Here is a 21,645-nt window from a genome sequence, read left to right on the forward strand (position 1 = left end):
GCAGTTGAGCATCAACCCAGGAACCAAGAGGTCATCAGTTTGATTCCTGGTCAGAGCACATGCCCAGGTTGTGGCCTCTATCCCCAGTAGGAGGTGTGCAGGAGGCAGCCAATCAATGATGTTTCTCACTCATAGATGTTTCTATCTCTATATTCCTCTTCCTTCCTCTCTCTCTAAAAGTCAGTAAGACATATTAAAACTATCATGGAACTTTCAGTTTTCTTTTGGAATATACGATACATTAAAGTTGCATTACAAATCAGTGGGAAGGCCCAACCAGTGTGGCTCAGGGGTTGAGCGTCAGCCTGTGAACCAGGAGGTCACGGTTCAGTTCCCGGTCAGGGCACATTCCGGGTTGTGGGGTCGATCCCCGGTGTGGGGCATGCAGGAGGCAGATGATCAATGATTCTCTCTCATCATTGATGTTTCTATCTCTCCCTCTTTCTGAAATCAATAAAAGTATATTAAAAATGAAACAAACCAGTGAGGAAGGATCGGTAACTCAATAAACAGTGCTGATGTAAATGACTATCATTATAAAAAAAATAAATCCTTACCTTTCATCACAAGCACCTGAATGCCCCTGATACAGAGCGGGTCTCTCTCTACATTTTTACTCTTCCTGGATGTACTCTGTGCTTGTTTGGGGGGCAGAGTGGGACTCTGTTATTCTGGTTCTTAGTCTTAGGAAGGCCCTTGTGCAGGCTAGGACTTATTCAGCCTTTCTTCCCCTCCTTCCTGTGACTGTTTAATTCTGCCTTCTACCTATGGTTGGTCTTGAACAGGAGTTTCCCACCCTTCTCCTGGGGTGGGAGATCTCTACTTGGTAAAGGTTGGTAAAGGTATAATGTTTTTAGCCCAAGACATTTTTCTGCCCAATACTCCCACCCATCCCTGGGATTAAGTTTTTCTTTTGCTCTTGCTCAAGCTACAATGTGTGTTTTGTCCTTACTTCTTCCAGGATTCCCAGGCATAATTTTGGCCCAAAACATGTTAATTTCCCAGCTTGGAGTTCCTAGGTTACATAGATAGTATAAACTTGCATCCTATACCTGCATGAAATGTAAACCCATGGTTCCAGATTCTCAGGGGACTTTTTCCCAGCTAGAGATGAGACAGGCATCAAAACACTTCCTTCTTGTCTCTTTATGCATAGAGTTGGGATTTTCTCTCTCTATGATTTCACTAACCTTTTGTGGGTTTAAGCTTAATACAGGGCTCTCAGTTCTAGCTTCTTGCTACATATGGCTCAAGGCACCTGTACGTTATTAGAATTGATACTCCCCAAGGCTAGCTACCATTTCAGCTCACACAATTACTGTTCTGGAATTCTTTTGTCTGTGTTTCTGGCACCTGTGTTTTTCTGGATGTTTGTATTATGTGTGTATGTATCTCTTAAATGCATGTCAACTATTTATTTTTGAAATTCCATATTTTATCTACTAGTGAATAAATTAAACGAGGTGGCTGGAGGATTTTTAGATTATTTTGCTAATCAGGTTGCTAGAACCATAGCTTATAGTTAATCAGTCTTTGTTTTGCTTGCTCATAATTTCTAGAAGTTTGTCTGTTTCTAATATTGTTCAATGGTTGAGAGCAGTGCAGATACTGGTGTCAGGCTATTTGGATTCAAATTTTTCTCTATCGCTTTCTATCTTGAGATTTTGGTAACTAGTTGACCTTTCAGAGCCTCAGGTGCACCAACTGTAAATGAAGATAATAATTTCTTCCTCATAGGAATGTTGTGAGAAAGTGCTTAAATATAAGTGCTCAATAAATGTTAGTTTTTTAATAATTATCATCTTCAAATACTTCATTTAGTGTCTATATCTCAAATTCTGACTTGCTGACTTTTTAACCACGATGAAAATACTATGCTGCTGGGGTCCAACCCCAGCAGGTCCAGGGGTCCCCAAAGGTGTGGATGGAGTCAGCGAAGAAGGAACGACACAGAGGCAGTGTTCAGTTGATCAGCAGCCTAGCCAGGATCTCTAGCCAAGTTCTGGTCAGGATCTCCAGCGAAGTTCTGGTTAGGATCTCCAGCCAGGTTCTGTATCCATATTCTCTTGCTAGGTACTCCAGCCAGGTTCTCCAGGTTCTCCAGCCAGGTTCTGTAGCCATGTTCCCTCGCTAGGTTCTCCAGCCAGGTTTAGTCACCAGGTTCTAGTCAGATTCTCTTGCCATGTTCTATCCAGGTTCTGTAGCCAGGTTCTGTCTCTAGGATCTTCAGCCAGGTTCTCTCGCTAGGTTCTGTCTCTAGGTTCTGTTGTCAGTTTCTGTCCAGGATCTTTTGCCATGTTCTGTCTCTAGGTTCTGTGTCTAGGCTCTGTGTCTAGGTTCTGTGTCTAGGTTCTGTATCTAGGTTCTGTATCTAGGTTCTGTGTCCTGTTGTCTTGTTACATCTGTATTTATACCAGTTGATTCCAATCCTATCAATCTCTATTCCAAAGGTTAGGGCGTTTCTTATCTCCATTCCAGGAAGTAAAGATTATGTAGCTTAAGCATGATTGTTCGTAGTTAAAGTGATTAATTACCCGCCTGGCACTTAGTTAAGGGGTTTTATTCCCTCCCTAACTTTAGGGGGAAATCCCTACCTGGGGAAACAACCTTTCTCAGAGAGGTGACCTTGGTTAAAACACATAGTGCCAAGAAGGTGAGCAAACATATTAAGAACAGTATGCCATATATGCCAGGTCCCTTGAAACAGCAAGGATGGACCAGCTCCCAGCACTATGCTGCTTCACTGTTGTTTATTAACTTAACAGTAAAGCTTATTTTCCCCAAAATTACTATGTCAGAATAGATGGATAATGCTTCTTTCTTCAGATTGTTCAAGGATTTCAAATGTAGATGAGAATTATTTTCATACCTACAATAAGGTACACTTGGATTACAAATACCATGGCATGGTCTTATCTCTCTGATGGACACAATTCAATTTTCCAGATATATTTGTAACTAGAGTCCCAGTGCACGAAATTCATACGGGGGTGGGGGGGCGGGCGGTAGTATCGTTCAGCCTGGCCTGCACCCTCTCCAATCCAGGACCCTTCGGGGGATGTCTGACTGCCAGGCAGCCCTCTCGCAATCCTGGACTGCTGGCTTCTAACTGCTCACCTGCCTGCATGTCTGATCGCCCCTAACCACTCTGCCTGCTGGCCTGATTGCCCCTAACTGGTCTGCCCTGCTGGCCTGACCTCCCCTAACTGCTCTCCCCTGCCAGCCTGATCACCCCTAACTGCCTCTGCCTCGGCCACTGCCACCATGGCTTTGTCCGGAAGGATGTTCGGAAGACATCCAGTCTAATTAGCATATTACCTTTTTATTAGTATAGATACAGTGGGGCCTTGACTTACGAGTTTAATTCGTTCTGTGATGGAGCTCATAACTCAAATTATTCATATGTCAAATCTTAAAGTGAATGAGTGAGACACGTGATGCTGGGTTGATGTTGTGGCGTTCACTGTGATGTTCACTGCGCCAACTAGTGGTGGGGTATCTGAAGCTGGCTCGTAACCTGAATTTTAGCTCGCAACTCAAAGCAAAAAATCAGCTGAGAGATGGCTCATATCTCGAAAAACTCGTTAGTCGGGACACTCATAAGTCAAGGCCCCACTGTACTTACATAAAGTTATGTTAAGTGGGAATTGGATTTGTTTTAAAACAAAAAGGAATCTCTATTGCAATTCTAAGAACATTGATTTAGGCCAGGGGTCCTCAAACTACGGCCACATGCAAATACAAACATTGTATTTGTTCCCGTTTTGTTTTTTTACTTCAAAATAAGATATGTGCAGTGTGCATAGGAATTTGTTCATAGTTTTTTTGTAAACTATAGTCTGGCCCTCCAATGGTCTGAGGGACAGTGAACTGGCCCCCTGTTTAAAAAGTTTGAGGACTCCTGATTTAGGCATTACTACGAATATTGACTAGCATTAAAATGTTAATTTACAGAAATTGTTACTTTTTGCAATGGAAAGAACAAATACTGTGTTTTTCCAATAATAAGCATATACTGAATAAGGAAGAAAAAAGTCTCTCTAGATAGGACCTTGATGCATTTAGTCTAATTACTAGGCAACTTTTAAGCAGTTGTATGTAAAATAACTTTCTCAGTTTCAGAACTTGTTTCCTCTGTTTGCTGTGATGTTAAAAGTAAATTTTGACTAGTCTCTGGACCTTTTGGTGCTTTCAGTAGAATTTCAGTACAATTTGAGCTGAGGAAGCTGGCAGCTGTATTGGGTTGCTTTGTCTTTTGGAAAGGAAAGAAAATAGAACAGAGATATCTGGGAGTAGTTGATTAAAGAGCTTATTTATAAGAAAAGAGAAAGAAGATTTTATCCCTACAAGCTGTTAAAATGGAAAGAGACTGTCTGAGAAAGCCAAATTGACATGGGATGAAAACTCCCCTTTCTGTGCTTTTTTTTTTTTTTTTTTTTTTTAATTATTATTTTAGAGTGAGAAGAAGGGAAAGGGAGAGAAACATTACTGGCTGCCTCCTGCATGCCCCCTGCTGGGGATCAAGCCCACATCCCAGGAATGTGCCCTGACTGGGAATCTGACCAGTGACCTTTTGGTGCATGAGATGACGCTCAACCAACTGAGCCAACTGGCCAGGGCTGTGTTAATATTTTTTAAAGATAATTTAATGCACTGTACTGAAGACAGCATTATCACTGAGGAAGAAGAAAGCACACCATGAATCATGTATTCTTGAATATAGTCTTTATCATACTTACATAGAAAAAATTTCTAAATAGATCTCATATATTGGGCTAAACTTGGGAATTTAGTTTATGACTATTGATACCCTGAAGAAATCCATTATAGACTAGTAGATCTCTTTAAATTTTTATCAAATAAGTAGAATTATTTTTCACATTATTTTAACAGATGTCATGTATTAAAATTACCTTGAAGATGATATGTTATATTGGGAAGAGCACAGCTTACAGGTTCACAAGATCCTACTTCTGACATTGAAGTAATTTTGTATCCATGGAACCTTGGTCAAAGTGCTCTCTGAGACTGAATTTCTTCATTTCAAAAATAAATAAGATTAAAGCTCCTTTTTTACTCTTTTATCACAGGACTTTTGTGAAGATTAATCCTGATAATATTTATGAAACACAAATTGATGGTGATGTTTATTATTTAAATTATGTAATTTTAAAGAAATATGAATATCTATTTATTCCCCTCAGAATTTTTTTTATTGTATTTTAGGCCTTTAATGATTGACCCCCAGGGTCAAGCCAATAAGTGGATCAAAAACTCTGAGAAAGATAATCAGCTTAGTGTTATTAAGCTATCAGATTCAGACTATATGAGAACACTGGAAAACTGTATTCAGTTTGGAACTCCGCTTCTGTTAGAGAATGTTGGCGAAGAACTGGACCCATCTTTGGAGCCTTTACTACTTAGACAAACTTTTAAACAAGGTAAAAGTCAATTAATATTAATTGAACTGAAAGATGATTGTTATCTTTGAGGCTTATCTTTGAGGAAGGAAAACCACCACATACATTTAATAATGAGGTTAATAACTCTGAACTTCTATATCATTGTTATGTATGAAATGAAATTTGGAACAAGTATTAAGAATGAACTTTGCCCTCCCTTCTTTGCTTTAATCACTGTTATCTGCACGGTTGTTCAGTAGAGAACATAAAAAAGTTTAAGGTAGCCTGAAATTCCTTTATTGTGTGATGGTGGACTACACAAAGTCCATTATTAGAAATAGTAATGGTTAATGTGGACCATGTGAGTACACATTGCCCACCTCATATTTTTCTGCTTATAAAAAATTTATCTCTGCCAAACTCTAGTACTTTTAAGAGCTTTAGTCATATACAAATAACTTTGGAATCATGATTGAAAATCGATAGAGGTTCCATTGTATAATAGTCAGTACTCTGGATTCTGAAAATTGAGAGAGGAAGTAACATCAAGAGGAATCTTCATTTAGAAGGCTTCATGACCAGAGAAAATGTCTTATACTACCCAAGAATGAATAGTCCTGCAGTATAACTGTTTACTTGCCTCCGTGTCTGTGACTTTTGTCACATCTGTATTCTCCTGTAAATTACTAGTAACCTGAGAAAGGTCTTAACACAGGGGGAGGAGTTATGCAACTTTAGCTTACTCACTATTCATTTGTTTTCTGAAATACAGGTGGCATTGATTGTATCAGGCTTGGTGAAGTCATTATTGAGTATTCCTTTGATTTCAAGTTTTATATCACCACAAAACTGAGAAATCCTCACTATATGCCAGAGCTAGCTACAAAACTGTCTTTGCTTAATTTCATGATAACTCCAGAAGGACTTGAAGATCAGTTATTAGGTATTGTTGTCGCAAAAGAGAGGTATGTATTTTCTTAGTTGCTTCCCGATTGCCTAGAGAGAAATATTTGTAGGCCATTAATACTTTTATTATGTGATTATTTCAAAACCTTGTCAAATTTTATATCTTGTTATTATAAATTAAATAATTATATAATCCTTTATATAATTATATAATCCTTTATATAATCCTTTATACAAATTATATAATTATATAATCCTTTATATAATCATATAATCCTTTATATAATAATTATATAATCCATTCTATAACAAGCAAGTTATAAATCAACCATGTTATATTGGGCTCTTAATATGGGTAGTAAGATTCAAGTGACATGCCATAATTTCTGACTTCTGATTGTTTGAGCCAAAAAATTTCACCCTAAGAATTCTATGGATGAAATCAGAAATGTGTTCAAATACATATACAGGATATTAATAAGAAGATAGTTAGGATAAGAACAAAAAAATAAGATACTAAAGTATATACAGTTTGGGTAATATTTTGTAAAAACAAAAGTTAATGATGAATACAGAAAAGATTGGTAAAGATTACACCAGAATATTAACTGTGATCATCCCTCAAATGCTAAGATTATGGGTAATTATTACTATTTTCTTCATAATTGATGTATTTTTATTAATAGCATATGTTATTATTTAAATGAGAAAAACATATGTGGAGGGGCTAATGATAAATAATTGCTTCCTGGGGGGAGAACCAAGATGGCTGTGTAGTTAAATGCCTACTTGCCACCTCCCACAACCACATCAAGATTACAACTAAATACAGAACAACAATCATTCAGAACCACTTGAAATATGGCTGAATGGAAGTCCTACAAATAGAGAAGTAAGGAAGGAAGAACATTGGTAGGAAGGGTGGAGGAGCAGAACAGCCTGGTCCTACACCCACATGAGGCGTTGTTTTAATTGGGAGGGATATCTTGGCTGTGGAGGCCTTCCAGAGGAGCAAAGGATCCTAGCCCCCACCAGACCCCTCAGCCCAAGGTGCCAGAGCTGGGAATAGAAGTCCCTGTAACTTTGGGCTGTAAAAACCAGTGGTGTTTATGGCTGAGTGACATAGAGGCTGCTGGAGACCCAGGCAGTTCCTCTTGAAGGGCTGGTGCACAAACTTACATGAACTTGTTCCCTCTGAGGTCCAGTGCTGGGGCAGCAGCTTGGGGGGATCCAGGGACATACAGGTAGGAATTGAATTGTCTGGCATTGGAGCAAGAACTCAGGGGTGGCTTTCTCCCAGACAGAGGTGCTCTGAGGGGTCATAGTTCCTATGCTGAGACCTCCACTGTTGCAGAGCTAACTGGCAGCCATATCTGAGTTTCCATCAGCCTGACTCACACTGTCCACTACACCCTGAGACCCTTCCCCATCCAATTTGCAGCCCCACCCAAGCTGTAGGCAGCAGCTTTTCCATATGAATGGCTTGTCCTGGCCCAGGCTTCAGACCTTCATAAAATCTCTCAAACAAGCAGCATCTGACATCAGCATGCTCCATACATATCAATCAGAGGCCAAAGAACCGACATAACTGGTCCTCATAGCCAATCGGCCTGGAGGTCAATTCCTCCCAGTGACTCCAACAGCAGTCAAAGCTCAACTACAACAAGACTGTACACACAGGCCACACAGGGTTGCATCTAAAGGGCCCATCCCTGGTGACTGGGGCAGCTGAGCCACTGGGCCCTATAGGACACCTATTTCACAAGGCTACTCTACCAAGTCCTGGAGACATAGCAGCTCTACCTAATACATAGAAACAAACACAGGTAAGCAGCCAAAATGCAGAGACAAAGAAACATGTCGCAAAAAAAAGAACAGAAGAAATCTCCAGAAAAAGTAGTAAATGAAATGGAAGCAAACAAATTACTAGCTACAGAGTTCAAAACAATGGTTATAAGGATGATCAAGGATCTTAATGAGAGCTCCAAGGGACTTAGTGAGACTTTCAAGGTTCTTAGTGAGAATGTCACACATGAAAAAGGGCCAGTCAGAAATTAAGCATACACTAATTGAAATAAAGACTAGTTTACAGAGATTCAACAGTTGAGTAGAAAATTCTGAGAATCAAATCAATGATTTGGAATATGAGGAAGCAAAATACACTCAATCAGAAGAGCAAAAAGAACAAAGAATCCAAAAATATGAAGATAGTGTAAGGAGTCTCTGGGACAACTTCAAGCGCACCAACATTCACACAGTGGGGGTGCTAGAAGGAGAAGAGAGAACAAGATATTGAAAACCTATTTGAAGAAATAATAACAGAAAACTTCCCCTACCTGGTGAAAGAAATAGACTTACAAGTCCAGAAAGCACAGAGAGTCCCAAACAAGAGGAACCCAAAGAGACTAACACCAAAACACATCATAATTAAAAAGCCAAAAGTTAAAGACAAAGAGAGAATTTTTTTCAGGTTACTCTTCTGATTTTCTCTCTCTCTCTTTTTTAATCTTTATTGTTGAAAGTATTACATATGTCCCTCTTTCTCCCCCATTAGTCCCCTCCAGCCTGCCCCTGCCCCCACCCCAGAGCCAGTTGTACAATAAGTGGTCCTTTTTATATCTGCTATTTTAGAAGAAACAATGAAAATTAGATGGAATATGATGATGCCAAGGAATAAATAAGAAGTTTCATCTCCAGTTCTTTTTTAAAAATTTATCTTTATTATTGAAAGTATTACAGATGTCCCCTTTTCACCCCACTCCCCCACTGACTTTCTTCACCCAGCTCCTGTCCCCTCCCTAGGCCTTCCCTGCACTATTGTCTGCCCATGTGCTATGCATATCTACACTAATAAAAGAGAAACATGGTAATTGGCATACGACCGCTACCCTTTTCATTGGCTAATCAGCGAGATATGCAAATTAACTGTCAGCCAAGATGGCGGCCGGCAGCCAGGCAGCTTGAAATTAACATGAGGCTTGCTTGCCTCAGTGATGGAGGAAACCAACGTTCCCCGCCTGCGGCCTGCAGCCTCTGAGCCTGCAGTTTCAAACATTGTAACAAATACCGCCGGACTTCAGCCAGCAGATTCGCAACATTGTATGCAAAGGCCAGAAACCTACTTTCAGGAGTGGAGGCCTAAGAGCTGGAGCCAAGCCTCAAGCTAAAGCTGGCCCAGAATAAAAAAAAAAAAAAAGGAAAAAAGGAGCGTTTGGAAGTTCAGTCACACCCAGCCTGAAAACAGCCCTCAGCCCCTCACCCAGACTGGCCAGGCACCCCAGTGGGGACCCCCACCCTGATCCAGGACACCCTTCAGGGCAAACCAGCTGGCACCCACCCATGCACCAGGCCTCTACCCTATATAGTAAAAGGGTAATATGCCTCCCAGCACCGGGATCAGCGGAGCCGCGAGGCCTCCCGGCACCGGGATCAGCATGACAGGGGGCAGCGCCCAAACACCCTGATCGGCCCTGCTCTGTGTGTGACAGGGGGCGGGGCCACAATGCCCTCCCCCCTCCCCCCACAGGGCCCTGCTCTGTGTGTGACGGGGTAGAGCCATAACCTCCCCATTGGCCCTGCCCTGAGTGTGACAGTGGCGGCGCCCCAACCCCCTGATCGGCCCTGCTCTGTGGGTGATAGAGGGCGGTGCCCCAACCCCCCCGCCCCTCCACGGGCCCTGCTCTGTGTGTGATGGGGTAGAGCCATAACCTCCCCATCAGCCCTGCCCTGAGTGTGACAGTGGTGGCACCCCAATCCCCTGATTGGCCCTGCTCTGTGGGTGATAGAGGGCGGTGTCCCAACCCACTGATCCGCCCTACTCTGTGAGTGACAGGGGGGAGCTCCTCAACCCCCTGATGGGCCCTGCTCTGTGCATGACAGGGTACGGAGTCCCAACCCCCCTGATGGGCCCTGCTCTGTGTGTGACAGGGGGCAGTGCCCCAACCCCCGGATTGGCCCTGCTCTGTGCATGACGGGGCCGCGCCACAACCTCCCCATCGACCCTGCCTTGAGTGTGACAGGGGGCGGTGCCCCAACCCCCCACTCGGCCCTACCCTGAGCGTGACTGGTGGTGGCATCGCAACCTCCCGATCCGCCCTCCTCTGTGCATGACAGGGGGCGGCACCCCAACTCCCCAATCGGCCCTGCTCTGAGCCCGACCAGGGGCTGCACCTAGGGATTGGGCCTGCCCTCTGCCACCCGGGAGCAGGCCTAAGCCAGCAGGTCGTTATCTCCCGAGGGGTCCCAGACTGCTAGAGGGCACAGGCCGGGCTGAGGGACCCCCCCTTCCCCCCGAGTGCACAAATTTTTGTGCACCGGGCCTCTAGTATGCATATAAGTTCAGTGGTTAATATCTTCATACTCCCTCCCCCCTTCCCTCTGAAATATGTCAGCCTGTTGCATGCTTCAATGTCTCTGGATTTTTTTTGTTGTTCATCAGTTTATTTTGTTCATTAGGTCTTCTCCAGTTCTTATTCTCACATAACTGGCTACACCATATGGATAAACTTATTATATTCTTAGACTCACCACAGTACATGTTATTGCTTTTTTGCTTGAATTTCTCAAATTATTATTTGAATGGAAGTAATTTTAGGTTAGGATTAAGAGATTAATCACCTTAGTTTATGTTACATGTCTACAAAATTATTTAAGTTTCTATAATATTGTGATGTCTAATGTTTAAATATGAATTTAGATAAAATACTACAAATTTAGACTACATGTTTTTATCTTTTAGACCAGAATTAGAAGAGGAAAGAAATGCTCTTATTCTTCAGTCTGCAGCTAATAAGAAACAGCTAAAAGATATAGAGAAGAGAATTTTGGAAACATTATCATCTTCAGAAGGGAACATTTTAGAAGATGAAAGTGCAATTAAAGTCTTAGACTCTGCTAAAATGATGTCCAATGAGATAACAAAGAAACAGCAGGTGAAAAAAGAATCCTAGAAATCTTTTGATTCTTAACAATTTTCTCCGGGTGCCTTAAGAAAATGCTATACTAGGCTTACTGAGAAAGGAAAAGAATTCATAAAAATACAAAAACGGAAACTAATTTTTAACTCACAAAGTATTTCTTAGTGTTGAATTATTCAAATCCTGGTCAGACTTGTATAGTATCTTACACAGAGAAATAAATTTAAAATGAAAGTTTTAAAAATTCATGACAAAATACACACATTTTAGAAAACTGTACTTTTTTCAAATACTGAATGCCTTATTTTTGAATTCTTTAGATTTTAAATTGGAGAAAAGCAAAGTTTTTTATATATGAATATTACATGTAAAGCTGTTAAAATACATAAAATATAATATATTTTTATTATTGCATAGGTAAGGCAAGCTAGTCTGTTTCATTCAAATGTAACTGACTGTCACCTAAAAACTGAGAATTTGGCTTGCCTCTGTTCCTGGTTGAAGTGTGGAGGTAATTGCTGGCTAATTGGACATTAAGTGGTTTTAGGAACTAATAAGGATGCTTTTCTGCCATTGCCTGGTCATTTGCTCATCAAGGAGAAAGGTATGAGAGTTAAGAGTGGCAGGTGAAGGAAGAAAGACAAGAGATCTACAACGAATAAAGTATTTATTACAAATTTTATCTATGACAGCCAAATGGTAATTTCATATTGTATATTTTTAATAGAATCCTACAGAATTATAGGTAGATATGCTTTAGCTGTCAGTTATTTTCTATATTTGATAGTTAAGAAAACTAAGGTCCCAAAATAGTAGTTGAAGCCCAAGTTCACACAAGAAAATGATATTACAGAATGACTTCTATAGGCTAACGTTATTGATTTACTTTTGATCCTCCTTGGCCCACCCAATGAATCAAGCACATCTTAATATTAGGATAACTTTAAAAAAATTTTAAACCTAAATAGAAATTGCACTAATTGTTCAGTACCCTTCTGCTGTTCCCCACCCCATGCACCTCTAATCTAGAGGACTTATTAAAAGACTTAGGCACACTTTCCCTTGGGATGGGTTTAGTTTTGTGTGACAGTGATAGTAATGACTGTCAGTTCAGATGTACTGTTTTTCTTTATTGTTGTTTTTGAGATTTTGTGGGGGTTTTTTGCTTGTTTTTATTTTAGAAGAGCCAAAAGAATACTATCTTAAAGTAATATCCTATGGCAGCTCCCCATGTGGACCATGGCTGAGGTATTCTATAATGTCTCCCTTCTTTCCCTGTCCATCAAAGCAGAACCAACTTATTGTCTCCTCACTATGCTGTTTGTTCAAAGGGGAGAAAGGATAAGAAGAATTTATCAGTTTATTTCCTATTAAGATTCCAAGAGGGACAGAGATATAAGTATTTATTGGTTCCAGAATTTTATCTTACAAAGAGAAAGAAATTTTAGAAATCATGTCTTTCTGGCGGGGTCCCATGATGGATGAAAAAATATGTTTTAAATAACAAGTTTAAATGGGAATACTAAGATTATGCTCTCTTATGTAAAATGTCATTAATTTCCATTGTTGATAACTTTGTTTTACTTTTTTATAGTCAAAATTGAGGTTTAAAACTTACTTTTAATTGTGGTTAATACTGTGTGATTTTAGGGAAAGTTTGTTTGCAAGAAAGAGAAACCCACTCAAATTAGCTCAAATTAAAATTATGCAAGAGGATATTTTATTTTCCCAATTATACAAAGTATGTACAAGACTCAGGAATAAACGGAAAGCATTGAGTTTCTATGATCTCTGTCTCTTCCCCTCTCTCTAATTTGTGTTGTTCTCTCTATTCCACTTGAAGACCAATTTCTTCTGTAAAACTTTTGTGTCTGTTTCCTCCTACATTTATCTGGCCTATAGAAAACGACTTTGGTCCCATTACCTTTTAGCACTGATGCCCAGTACCACCTGACTTCATTTTCTGAGGCTCGTAAAGGGTGAAACATTTGGAGAGAAAATTGCTTAACTTATTTTGGGCCTTATTCTATTCATACCACCTGATTGAATCAGCTACAAATGGGATCATCCTATATAATAAAAGGCTAATATGCAAATCGACCTAACAGCCAAACGACCGGTCGCTATGATGCGCACTGACCACCAGGGGGCTAACGCTCAATGCAGGAGCTGCCTCCTGGTGGTCAGTGCGCTCCCAGAGGGGGAGCATCGCTCAGCCAGAAGCTGGGCTCATGGCTGATGAGCACAGTGGTGGTGATGGGAGCCTCTCCCACCTCCACAGCAGCTAAGGACCCCTGGGGGATGTCTGGCGAGGGGTCCCAGACTGCGAGAGGGTGCAGGCTGGGCTGAGGGACCCCCCCAAGTGCATGAATGTTGTGTACAAGGCCTCTAGTTCAATATAAACATGACTACATAGGCATACTTATTGAACAGAGTCTGTGGCTAGTATTTCCAAAGAGGGAAAGTGGGTTGTAAAAATGTTCTACACATTTTTCCTGTAGAATATTAACCTATCAGATTAAGTTGTCAATTGAAGAGCTGTTATCTTGGAGAAATTTTTCTCTTTTGGAGTTGAATATCTACACCCCTATTAGTCTAGGAAAGTTAAACATATCAGAAGCTAGTTGACAAAAAAAGTATTCTTAATGTATAAAACCATCAGCCAACAAATATTTCTGAATACCTACTCTGCCCCTAAACTTTGTGCTGGGTTCTGGTACACGTACGTGTTGGCACCTTAAACATCCATACTTTCTATCTCTCTTTCTCTCTCTCCTTCTCTATCTCTGACCTACTTAAAGAGGGTGAATGACTGTAGTAGACACATGTAAGATTCAGGCAAAAAAATAAGCAAAGATTTACAGCTGTGGTATTTCTCAAATAAGAGATGGTAGGTGAGTTATCACAATTTTAATCTATAAACCTCTGGTCTTCTCCCCTCCCTCCATATGTCTTTCTTTCCTTTCTTTCTCTTTTTGCCCTTCCCTTCCCTTCCCTTCCCTTTTTTTCCTTTCTAGCTTTTAGCATAATAAAACCCTTTCTTGTAAACTATGCTTCTATAATTTTGTCATTGAGTTAAGTGGCTATTTTTAAAACTATAAACTTAATCACATGAGAAATATAATTAAAATACATTTTTATTTTGATTTTCCTCTTCTAGATTGCAGAAAAAACAGAACTCAAAATAGCAGAGTCTCGAGAAGGATATAGACCTATTGCTAAACATTCATCAGTATTATTCTTTAGCATTGCAGACCTGGCTAACATTGATCCTATGTACCAGTACTCTCTTAGCTGGTTCGTGAACCTTTATATCAACTCTATTCATGACAGGTAAACTTTCTCTAGCTTCATTCATACTCTCTAGGTTGGATTTTCACCATCCTTTCCATTTCTTTTTTATTACTTGTGTAATATGTAATATTCATGTGGAACATTTAAAAATATGGAAACGTGAATGAAAGGAAGAAAGAGCAAGCTTTTCTATTTTTAGTCTTGTTTCACATTTACACAAGATTTAGACATAAAGGGATTAGCTTTAGTCTTGTTTTTCTCTCTCTTAAATATATGGCCCGGCTATAATCCTTTGTCTCATACAGTTCCATCCCCAGCATAGATCCTCACACTAATAAAGATTCAGTAGGGCCTGGCCGGCATGGCACAGCAGTTGAGCATGAACCTATGAACCAGGAGGTCACGATTCAATTCAGTTTAATTCCTAGTCAGGGCACATGCTCGGGTTGCGGACTCCATCCCTGTGGTGGAGGGCATGCAGGAGGCAGCCAATCAATAATTCTCTCCCAACATTGGTGTTTCTCTCTCTCCATTCCTCTCTGAAATAAATTTTAAAAAACAAATTTTTAAGGATTCAGTAGGTGTGTGTTTTAATTAACTGATTGTTTCCAGTCATTTAGAGTACAATATGAAATTTAAAATTTTGAAAATAGAGAGATGGTTAAACCATATTTCATAGACTTATACCCTATTTTTTGTATAAAGATTTACAAGAAGTTGTACACACACAAAAATTGTACAGGAAGGTCCCTATATCCTTCATCTTGTTTCTCCAATTGTAACATCTTCCATAACTATAGTACAACTAGAGGCCCAATGCACAAAATTCGTGCAAGAGTAGACCTTCCTTCCGCTGGCTGCCAGCACTGGCTTCCCTCTGGCACTCGGGACCCGGGCTTCCCTCGCAGCCCCGGCTTTGCCCGGAAGGTTGTCCAGTCTAATTAGCATATTACACTTGTATTATTATAGATATCACAGCCAGGAAATTTATTGATACAATCCAGAGAGCTTATTCAGATTTCATCAGTTTTACGTGTGTGTGTGTGTGTGTGTGTGTGTGTGTGTGTGTGTGTGTGTGTAGTATATTTTTAACAGTGGGTACTTTGGTAAAATAAAAACAACTTGCATGTTAATTCATATTTTACTTACTTTTATCTTAGTTTTGTTTGACTAAACATATTTTTCTTTTTTAAAACCTTTTAGTAACAGATCAAAAATCTTGGAAAAGCGCCTCCGATATTTAAATGACCACTTCACATACAACTTATATTGTAATATATGCCGATCGCTATTTGAGAAGGACAAGCTGTTGTTTTCCTTTTTATTATGTGCAAATCTCCTTCTGTAAGTTACTTGCTTTTTCTTTGTTTTAAAAGCCTGCTTGGAATACCTAATATCTAAAGATGACTGCTGTGCTTAATTCATGATTTTACCTGTATATTTCTCTATAATAGTATTAGTGTTTTTATGTTTATTTGATTTTTTAAATTTTAGATCACACAGAACATTTATAAAATATTCATGTACAGTTCAATAAATCCTTTTTAAAAAATCTTTATTGTTGAGAGTATTACAGGTGTCCCCCTTTTTATCCTCCTACTTCCCACCTCAACCCGGTTCCTGCCACGCACCAAGCCCTCACCACTAATCTGCTTTCTGTCTCCATAGTTTTTCCTATTCTAGAAATTTTATCAATGAGACATTGTATGGCCCAGAAGGTGGTCTCTTTTTGAATGTTTATGTACTCTTGCAAAGCATGTGTATTTTACTGTTCTGAGATGGAATTTCTAAAAAGGCAAATAGGTCAAGCTGGTCTATATATCTTCTATATCCTTATTGATTTTCTGTCTACCTGTTTAAGCAGTTATTGAGAAAGGTTTGGAATTTCTACAGAGATTTTTCCTTGTGGTTCTGTCAATAGTGCTATGTGTTTTGATCCTATTATTGGATATTTAGGACTGTCATATCCTCTTAATGAATTGACTTGGCCTTTAAAAAAAAATCCCTGGTAATGCCCTTTGCTCTGAAATATACTTTTAGTATAGCCTCTCCAGCTTTATTTTGAATACTGATAGCATGGTATATATATTTTGCATACTTTTTAAAAAATATTTTTTTATTGAGTTCAGAGAGGAAGGGAGAGGGAGAGATAGAAACATCAAATGATGAGAAAGAATTATTGATTGGCTGCCTCCTGCAAGCCCCCTAGTGGGGATCAAGCCCACAACCCTGGCATGTGCCTCACTTAGGAATCAAACTGTGACCTCATAGTTCATGGGTCCATGCTCAACCACTGAGCCACACCAACTGGGCTATATGTTTAAGCTATTTGTACCTTTATACTTAAACTGTGTTTCTGTAGACAGCACGTAGTTAGGTCTTGCTTGTTTTATCCCATATGATAATTACTAACTTTAGGGAAATTGCTTAGACCATTTTCATTCAATGAGATAATAGAGTTATGTTTAAATCTATCATCTTACAATTTGTTTTCTGTTTTGCTCATCTGTTCTTTGTTCCACATTTCCTCATTTTCTGCTTTTCTTTTAATTGCATATTTTTTATTATTTGATTTTATCTTCTTTGTTGATTTGCTAGCTATAGTTTTTGTTTTATTTCAGTGATTTCTTTAGGATTATAGTGCACTTTTTAACTTTTCACTGTCTATCTCAGGTAAAACTATATATGTAATGTCATATATTTTACTTGTACATGTGTTATAAATCTCACAATACATTGTTATTTTGTGCTTTAAATAATCTATTATCTTTTAAGGATACTTAAAAAGAAAAAAAGCCATTTATGGTTACCCATATATTTACCATATCTGGAGCTTTGTATTCTTTTATGTATATCCAAATTTCCATTTACCTGAAACTTTAACATTCTTATAGTGTAGGTCTACTAGTAATGAATCCTCTCAAGTTCTGTACATCTGGGGGAAAGGGAATCAGTTAAATTTTTTAGATTTTGTATTTTTTATGGCTAGAAATTGCATTTATTAGGTCTGTGCCAACAGGAGCCAGGGCAGGCGATGTTGTGAGAGTTTAAGAAATCTTATATAATAAAAGTCTAATATGCAAATCAACTGAACAGTGGAACAACCGGTGAAACGACCAGTCACTGTGACGTACACTGACCACCAGGGGCAGACGCTCAACACAGGAGCTGCCCCCAGCCCTCAGGCCCCAGGCCAGCCAAGGCGGGTGCCAGTGGGGACCCCCCTACCCCCGGTCGCCTCACTAGTCACCCCGCAGATCAGCCCTGATCACCGGTCAGGCCTAGGGACCCTACCCATGCACAAATTTGATGCACCGGGCCTCTAGTGTTACTACATTCTCTCACAGCAGGCTGAGACCTGAATGTTGGCGTAAGAGTAGGGAGAGTGGGATCTTTATGAGAGGCGGGAGGTGCAGGAAGGGGCCAACTGTGGGTGGTCCACTGCCGGGGTCCAACCCCAGCAGGTCCAGGGGTCCCCAAAGGCGTGGACAGAGTCGGCGAAGAAGGAATGACACGGAGACAGCGTTCAGTTGATCAGCAACCTAGCCAGGATCTCTAGCCCGGATCTCCAGAGAGGTTCTGCTTCGGATCTCCAGCGAGGTTCTGTAGCCATGTTCCCTCGCTAGGTTCTCCAGCCAGGTTCTGTCCAGGCTCTCCAGTCAGGTTCAGTGTCCAGGTTCCAGTCAGGTTCTCCTGCCAATCTCTGTAGTCAGGTTCAGTCCAGGATCCCTTGCCATGTTCTCCCGCTAGGCTCTGTCTCTAGGCTCCGAGGCCAGTCCCTCTCCAGGATCCTCCGGCATGCTCTCTCCAGCGAAGTTCTTCTGTCTCTAGGCTCCGTGTAGGTTCTGTCTTCTTGATCCTGTTCTAAGTTCTGTCTTCTGAGTTCTGTCTCTTGCTGTCTCTAGATTCTGAGTTCTGAGTGTTTCTGTCTTGTTACAACTGTATTTATACCAGTTGATTCAATCCTATCAATCTCTATTACAAAGGTTAGGGCGTTTCTTATCTCCATTCCAGGGAGAAAAGATTATGTAGTTTAAGCATGATTGTTCGTAGTTAAAGGGATTAATTACCCGCCTGGCACTTAGTTGAGGGGTTTTATTCCCTCCCTAACTTCAGGGGAAAATCCCTACCTGGGGATTCAACCTTTCTCGGAGAGGTGACCTTGGTTAAAACACAGCGCCAAGAAGGTGAGCAAACATATTAAGAGCCGTATGCCATATATGCCAGGTCCCTTGAAACAGCAAGGATGGACCGGCTCCCGGCAGTCCACTAGAAGCTAGGTGAGGCAGTTTACTGGAAACTGAAAGCCATTGTCTTGGCTTGCAAAACCTGAAATGAGACTAATAGGAAAACAACTGGGATGGCGAGAATCACAAGCAGGGCATAATGGAGTGCAAGGAAAAGGTAGAGAATGTGCCTAACAGTATTTGGTTATTTTCTATACAGTAAACCTCAATATAATGGACTAATTGGGGCGAGGGGGGGTCCATTAAAACCAAAAGTCCATTATATAATAAAGTAGATTTTTTGAATGTGTATGTTAAAAAATTGACAAATTAGTTTACCTGTTTTTATTTATGCAGGCACGTTTGTGTAATTAAAAGTAAGTATATATGGCCTGGCCGCAGTGGCTTAGTGATTGAGTGTCAGTGGTTGAGTGTCGACCTGTGAACCAGGAGGTCACGGCTCAATTCCAGATCAGGACACATGCTTGGGTTGCGGGCTCCATCCCCAGAGGGGGCATGCAGGAGGCAACTGATCAATGAGTCTCTCTCATTGTTGATGTTTCTGTCTCTCTCTCCCTCTCCCTTCCTCTCTGAAATCAATAAAAATATTTTTTTAAAAAAAAACTATGTGGTTTAGTGCACTTTGAAACATCTGCTAGCAAGCGTTAAAACTGCCGCAAGCACTAGCTGGTTTGGTTCAGTGGATAGAGCCTTGGCCTGCAGACTGAAGGGTCTTGGGTTCGATTCCAGTCAAGGGCATGTACCTTGGTTGCAGGCTTCATCTCCAGCGCCAGGGCCACATATAGGAGGCAACCTATCAATGTGTGTCTCTCACATCGATCAATATTTCTCTCTCTCTCTCTCTCTCTCCCCCTCCCTTCCACTCTCTCTAAAAATAATGGAAAAATATACTTTTTAAGGATAAAAAAAAAAAAAGGAAGAAAGAAACTGCTACAGAAAGTCACACCATGAGTGTGATCACATGCTAATCATTCCCGGATGTTTATGAGCGGTGACTCTTGGATTTAAATATATAGACTATATTATAGACATGTAATATTTATTTATGTTGACAAAAGTACTACAATGTTTTTTTCCAATATATGGCCTATTCACTAAAATTTGTTAAGAATAACAGTGAATTCATAACAAAAAATAACCTGTTGATTATAAGCAAATTTTGGTTAAAAGCATTTTAAAATAACAGGGTATTAATTTTCACATATGACATACAGACTGGAAATTTTGTCCGTTGAATCTCAAATCCATTAAATTGAGGTTTGAGGTTTAATGTATTGCTCTCCTCATTATCTTTATGTTTTATTTTATCTCCTTCAGTATATTTATAATAGCTCTTTTAACATTTTTGTCTGCTTCTTGTATCATCACTATCTCTTCTATGTACATATTGACTCGTTTTTCTCCTGCTTATGGATGTTGTGAATTTTACATTGATCAGTGCTGAGTTTTTTGTATTCCTTTAAAGAGCATTAGACTTTACTTTTTCAGTCAATTAAGTTACTACTGGATTAGCTTTACCTTTTCAGGGCTTGTTTTTAGCTTTCTGAAGGCAGTTTTATTCTAAGGCTATGTTAGCTTCACTACTAAGGTGTGATCGCTCTGATGTTGAACTGAATTCCTCTGGTTTGAATAAAGATTCAACTCGAGTTGGAAAAAACTCATGTCTAGTTCTGTGTGAGCTCTGGTGCTGTTCAGTCGACAGCTTCCCAGAAATTCGTTGCCAGGCCTCCTGGAGTTTTACCTACTCACACACAACTTAGAATTTAGTAAACGTAGGCAGGTTTCCAGAGCTTCTTTCCCATGTATCTGCCTCCTCTCTGGTATTTTGCCCACATATTCCAGTCACCTCAGCCTTTCTTAACCCTGATAGAGACCTCTTCAGCTCAGCAATACTGTCGAGCTCAGAGCTTCATCTGCTCTCTGCATTGTGGTCTGGAATGTGTATCCAGGCAGATGCTGAGGAAATCCTAAGAATCACCTTTTTTGTCTCCCTTTTTTAAGGGATCTCAGTCCTGTACTTCCTATTGTATAATTTCCAAAAACAGTTGTTTTATTTTATTTTATTTTAGTTTAGTTTTCTAGTTGTTTACAGTAGTCAGGGAAGTCACTTCTGTTTATTTTATCCAAATTATAGAAGCAGAAATTTATTCAACTTTAAAATCAACAATTTACAACAGTCCTTGTTTTTGGGAATACAGGGCAAAGAAAGAGATCGACTACCAGGAACTTATGTTTCTTTTAACTGGAGGAGTGAGTCTTAAGAGTGCTGAGAAAAATCCTGATCCAACATGGTTACAGGATAAAAGCTGGGAGGAAATTTGTCGTGCTAGTGAATTTCCTGCCTTCCAAGGACTCAGGTAATTGTTTAAACTTGATGATTTAGCATTGAAGAGTGATGGATAAATTTGTAATCTAGTAATTTTTAAATGGTTCTATAGCTGTCTTGATTCATCTCCTTGCTCAACAATCTCTCTTTAAATTTTTCCCAATGAAAGAATAACTATTAAGCTTTTTTCCTTTAGGTCACATTTTTGTGAATATATAGATGAATGGCAGAAAATATATGACAGTAAAGAGCCACACAATGCTGTTTTACCAGAACCAATGAATCAGAAGCTAAATGAACTACAGAAAATAATAATTCTTCGGTGCTTAAGACCCGATAAGGTAAAAGACAAATATGTCCCATTTGGAACCAGATAATTTGGCGTTTTTAAGTACTAGGTTTAAAGTTATTGTTATTTGGTTCTTTAATCCTTATTTCAGATGCTCAAAAGGGTTCATGGAGCTCCTTTAAACTATAGATCTACAGTCTTCTTCAACTTGATAAAGTTTTGGCAATTATTTTTTCAAATATTTTTAGCCACCCCACCCATTATT

General features: G+C 39.8%; 1 protein-coding gene across 1 annotated transcript in view; it reads left to right on the top strand.

The window, feature by feature from the left end:
• Positions 1–21,645, top strand: part of DNAH12 (dynein axonemal heavy chain 12) — a 283,964-nt gene that overhangs the window by 234,526 nt on the left and 27,793 nt on the right. Inside the window, exons 58-64 of the mRNA XM_059663211.1 lie at positions 5,227–5,441; positions 6,175–6,367; positions 11,047–11,239; positions 14,385–14,557; positions 15,722–15,862; positions 20,964–21,122; positions 21,288–21,432. Of these exons, the coding sequence (XP_059519194.1) occupies positions 5,227–5,441; positions 6,175–6,367; positions 11,047–11,239; positions 14,385–14,557; positions 15,722–15,862; positions 20,964–21,122; positions 21,288–21,432 (1,219 nt within the window). The remainder of the gene's footprint in view (positions 1–5,226; positions 5,442–6,174; positions 6,368–11,046; positions 11,240–14,384; positions 14,558–15,721; positions 15,863–20,963; positions 21,123–21,287; positions 21,433–21,645) is intronic.

This window comes from Myotis daubentonii, chromosome 14, assembly GCF_963259705.1.
Source record: "Myotis daubentonii chromosome 14, mMyoDau2.1, whole genome shotgun sequence".
NCBI classification, from domain to species: Eukaryota; Metazoa; Chordata; class Mammalia; order Chiroptera; family Vespertilionidae; genus Myotis; species Myotis daubentonii.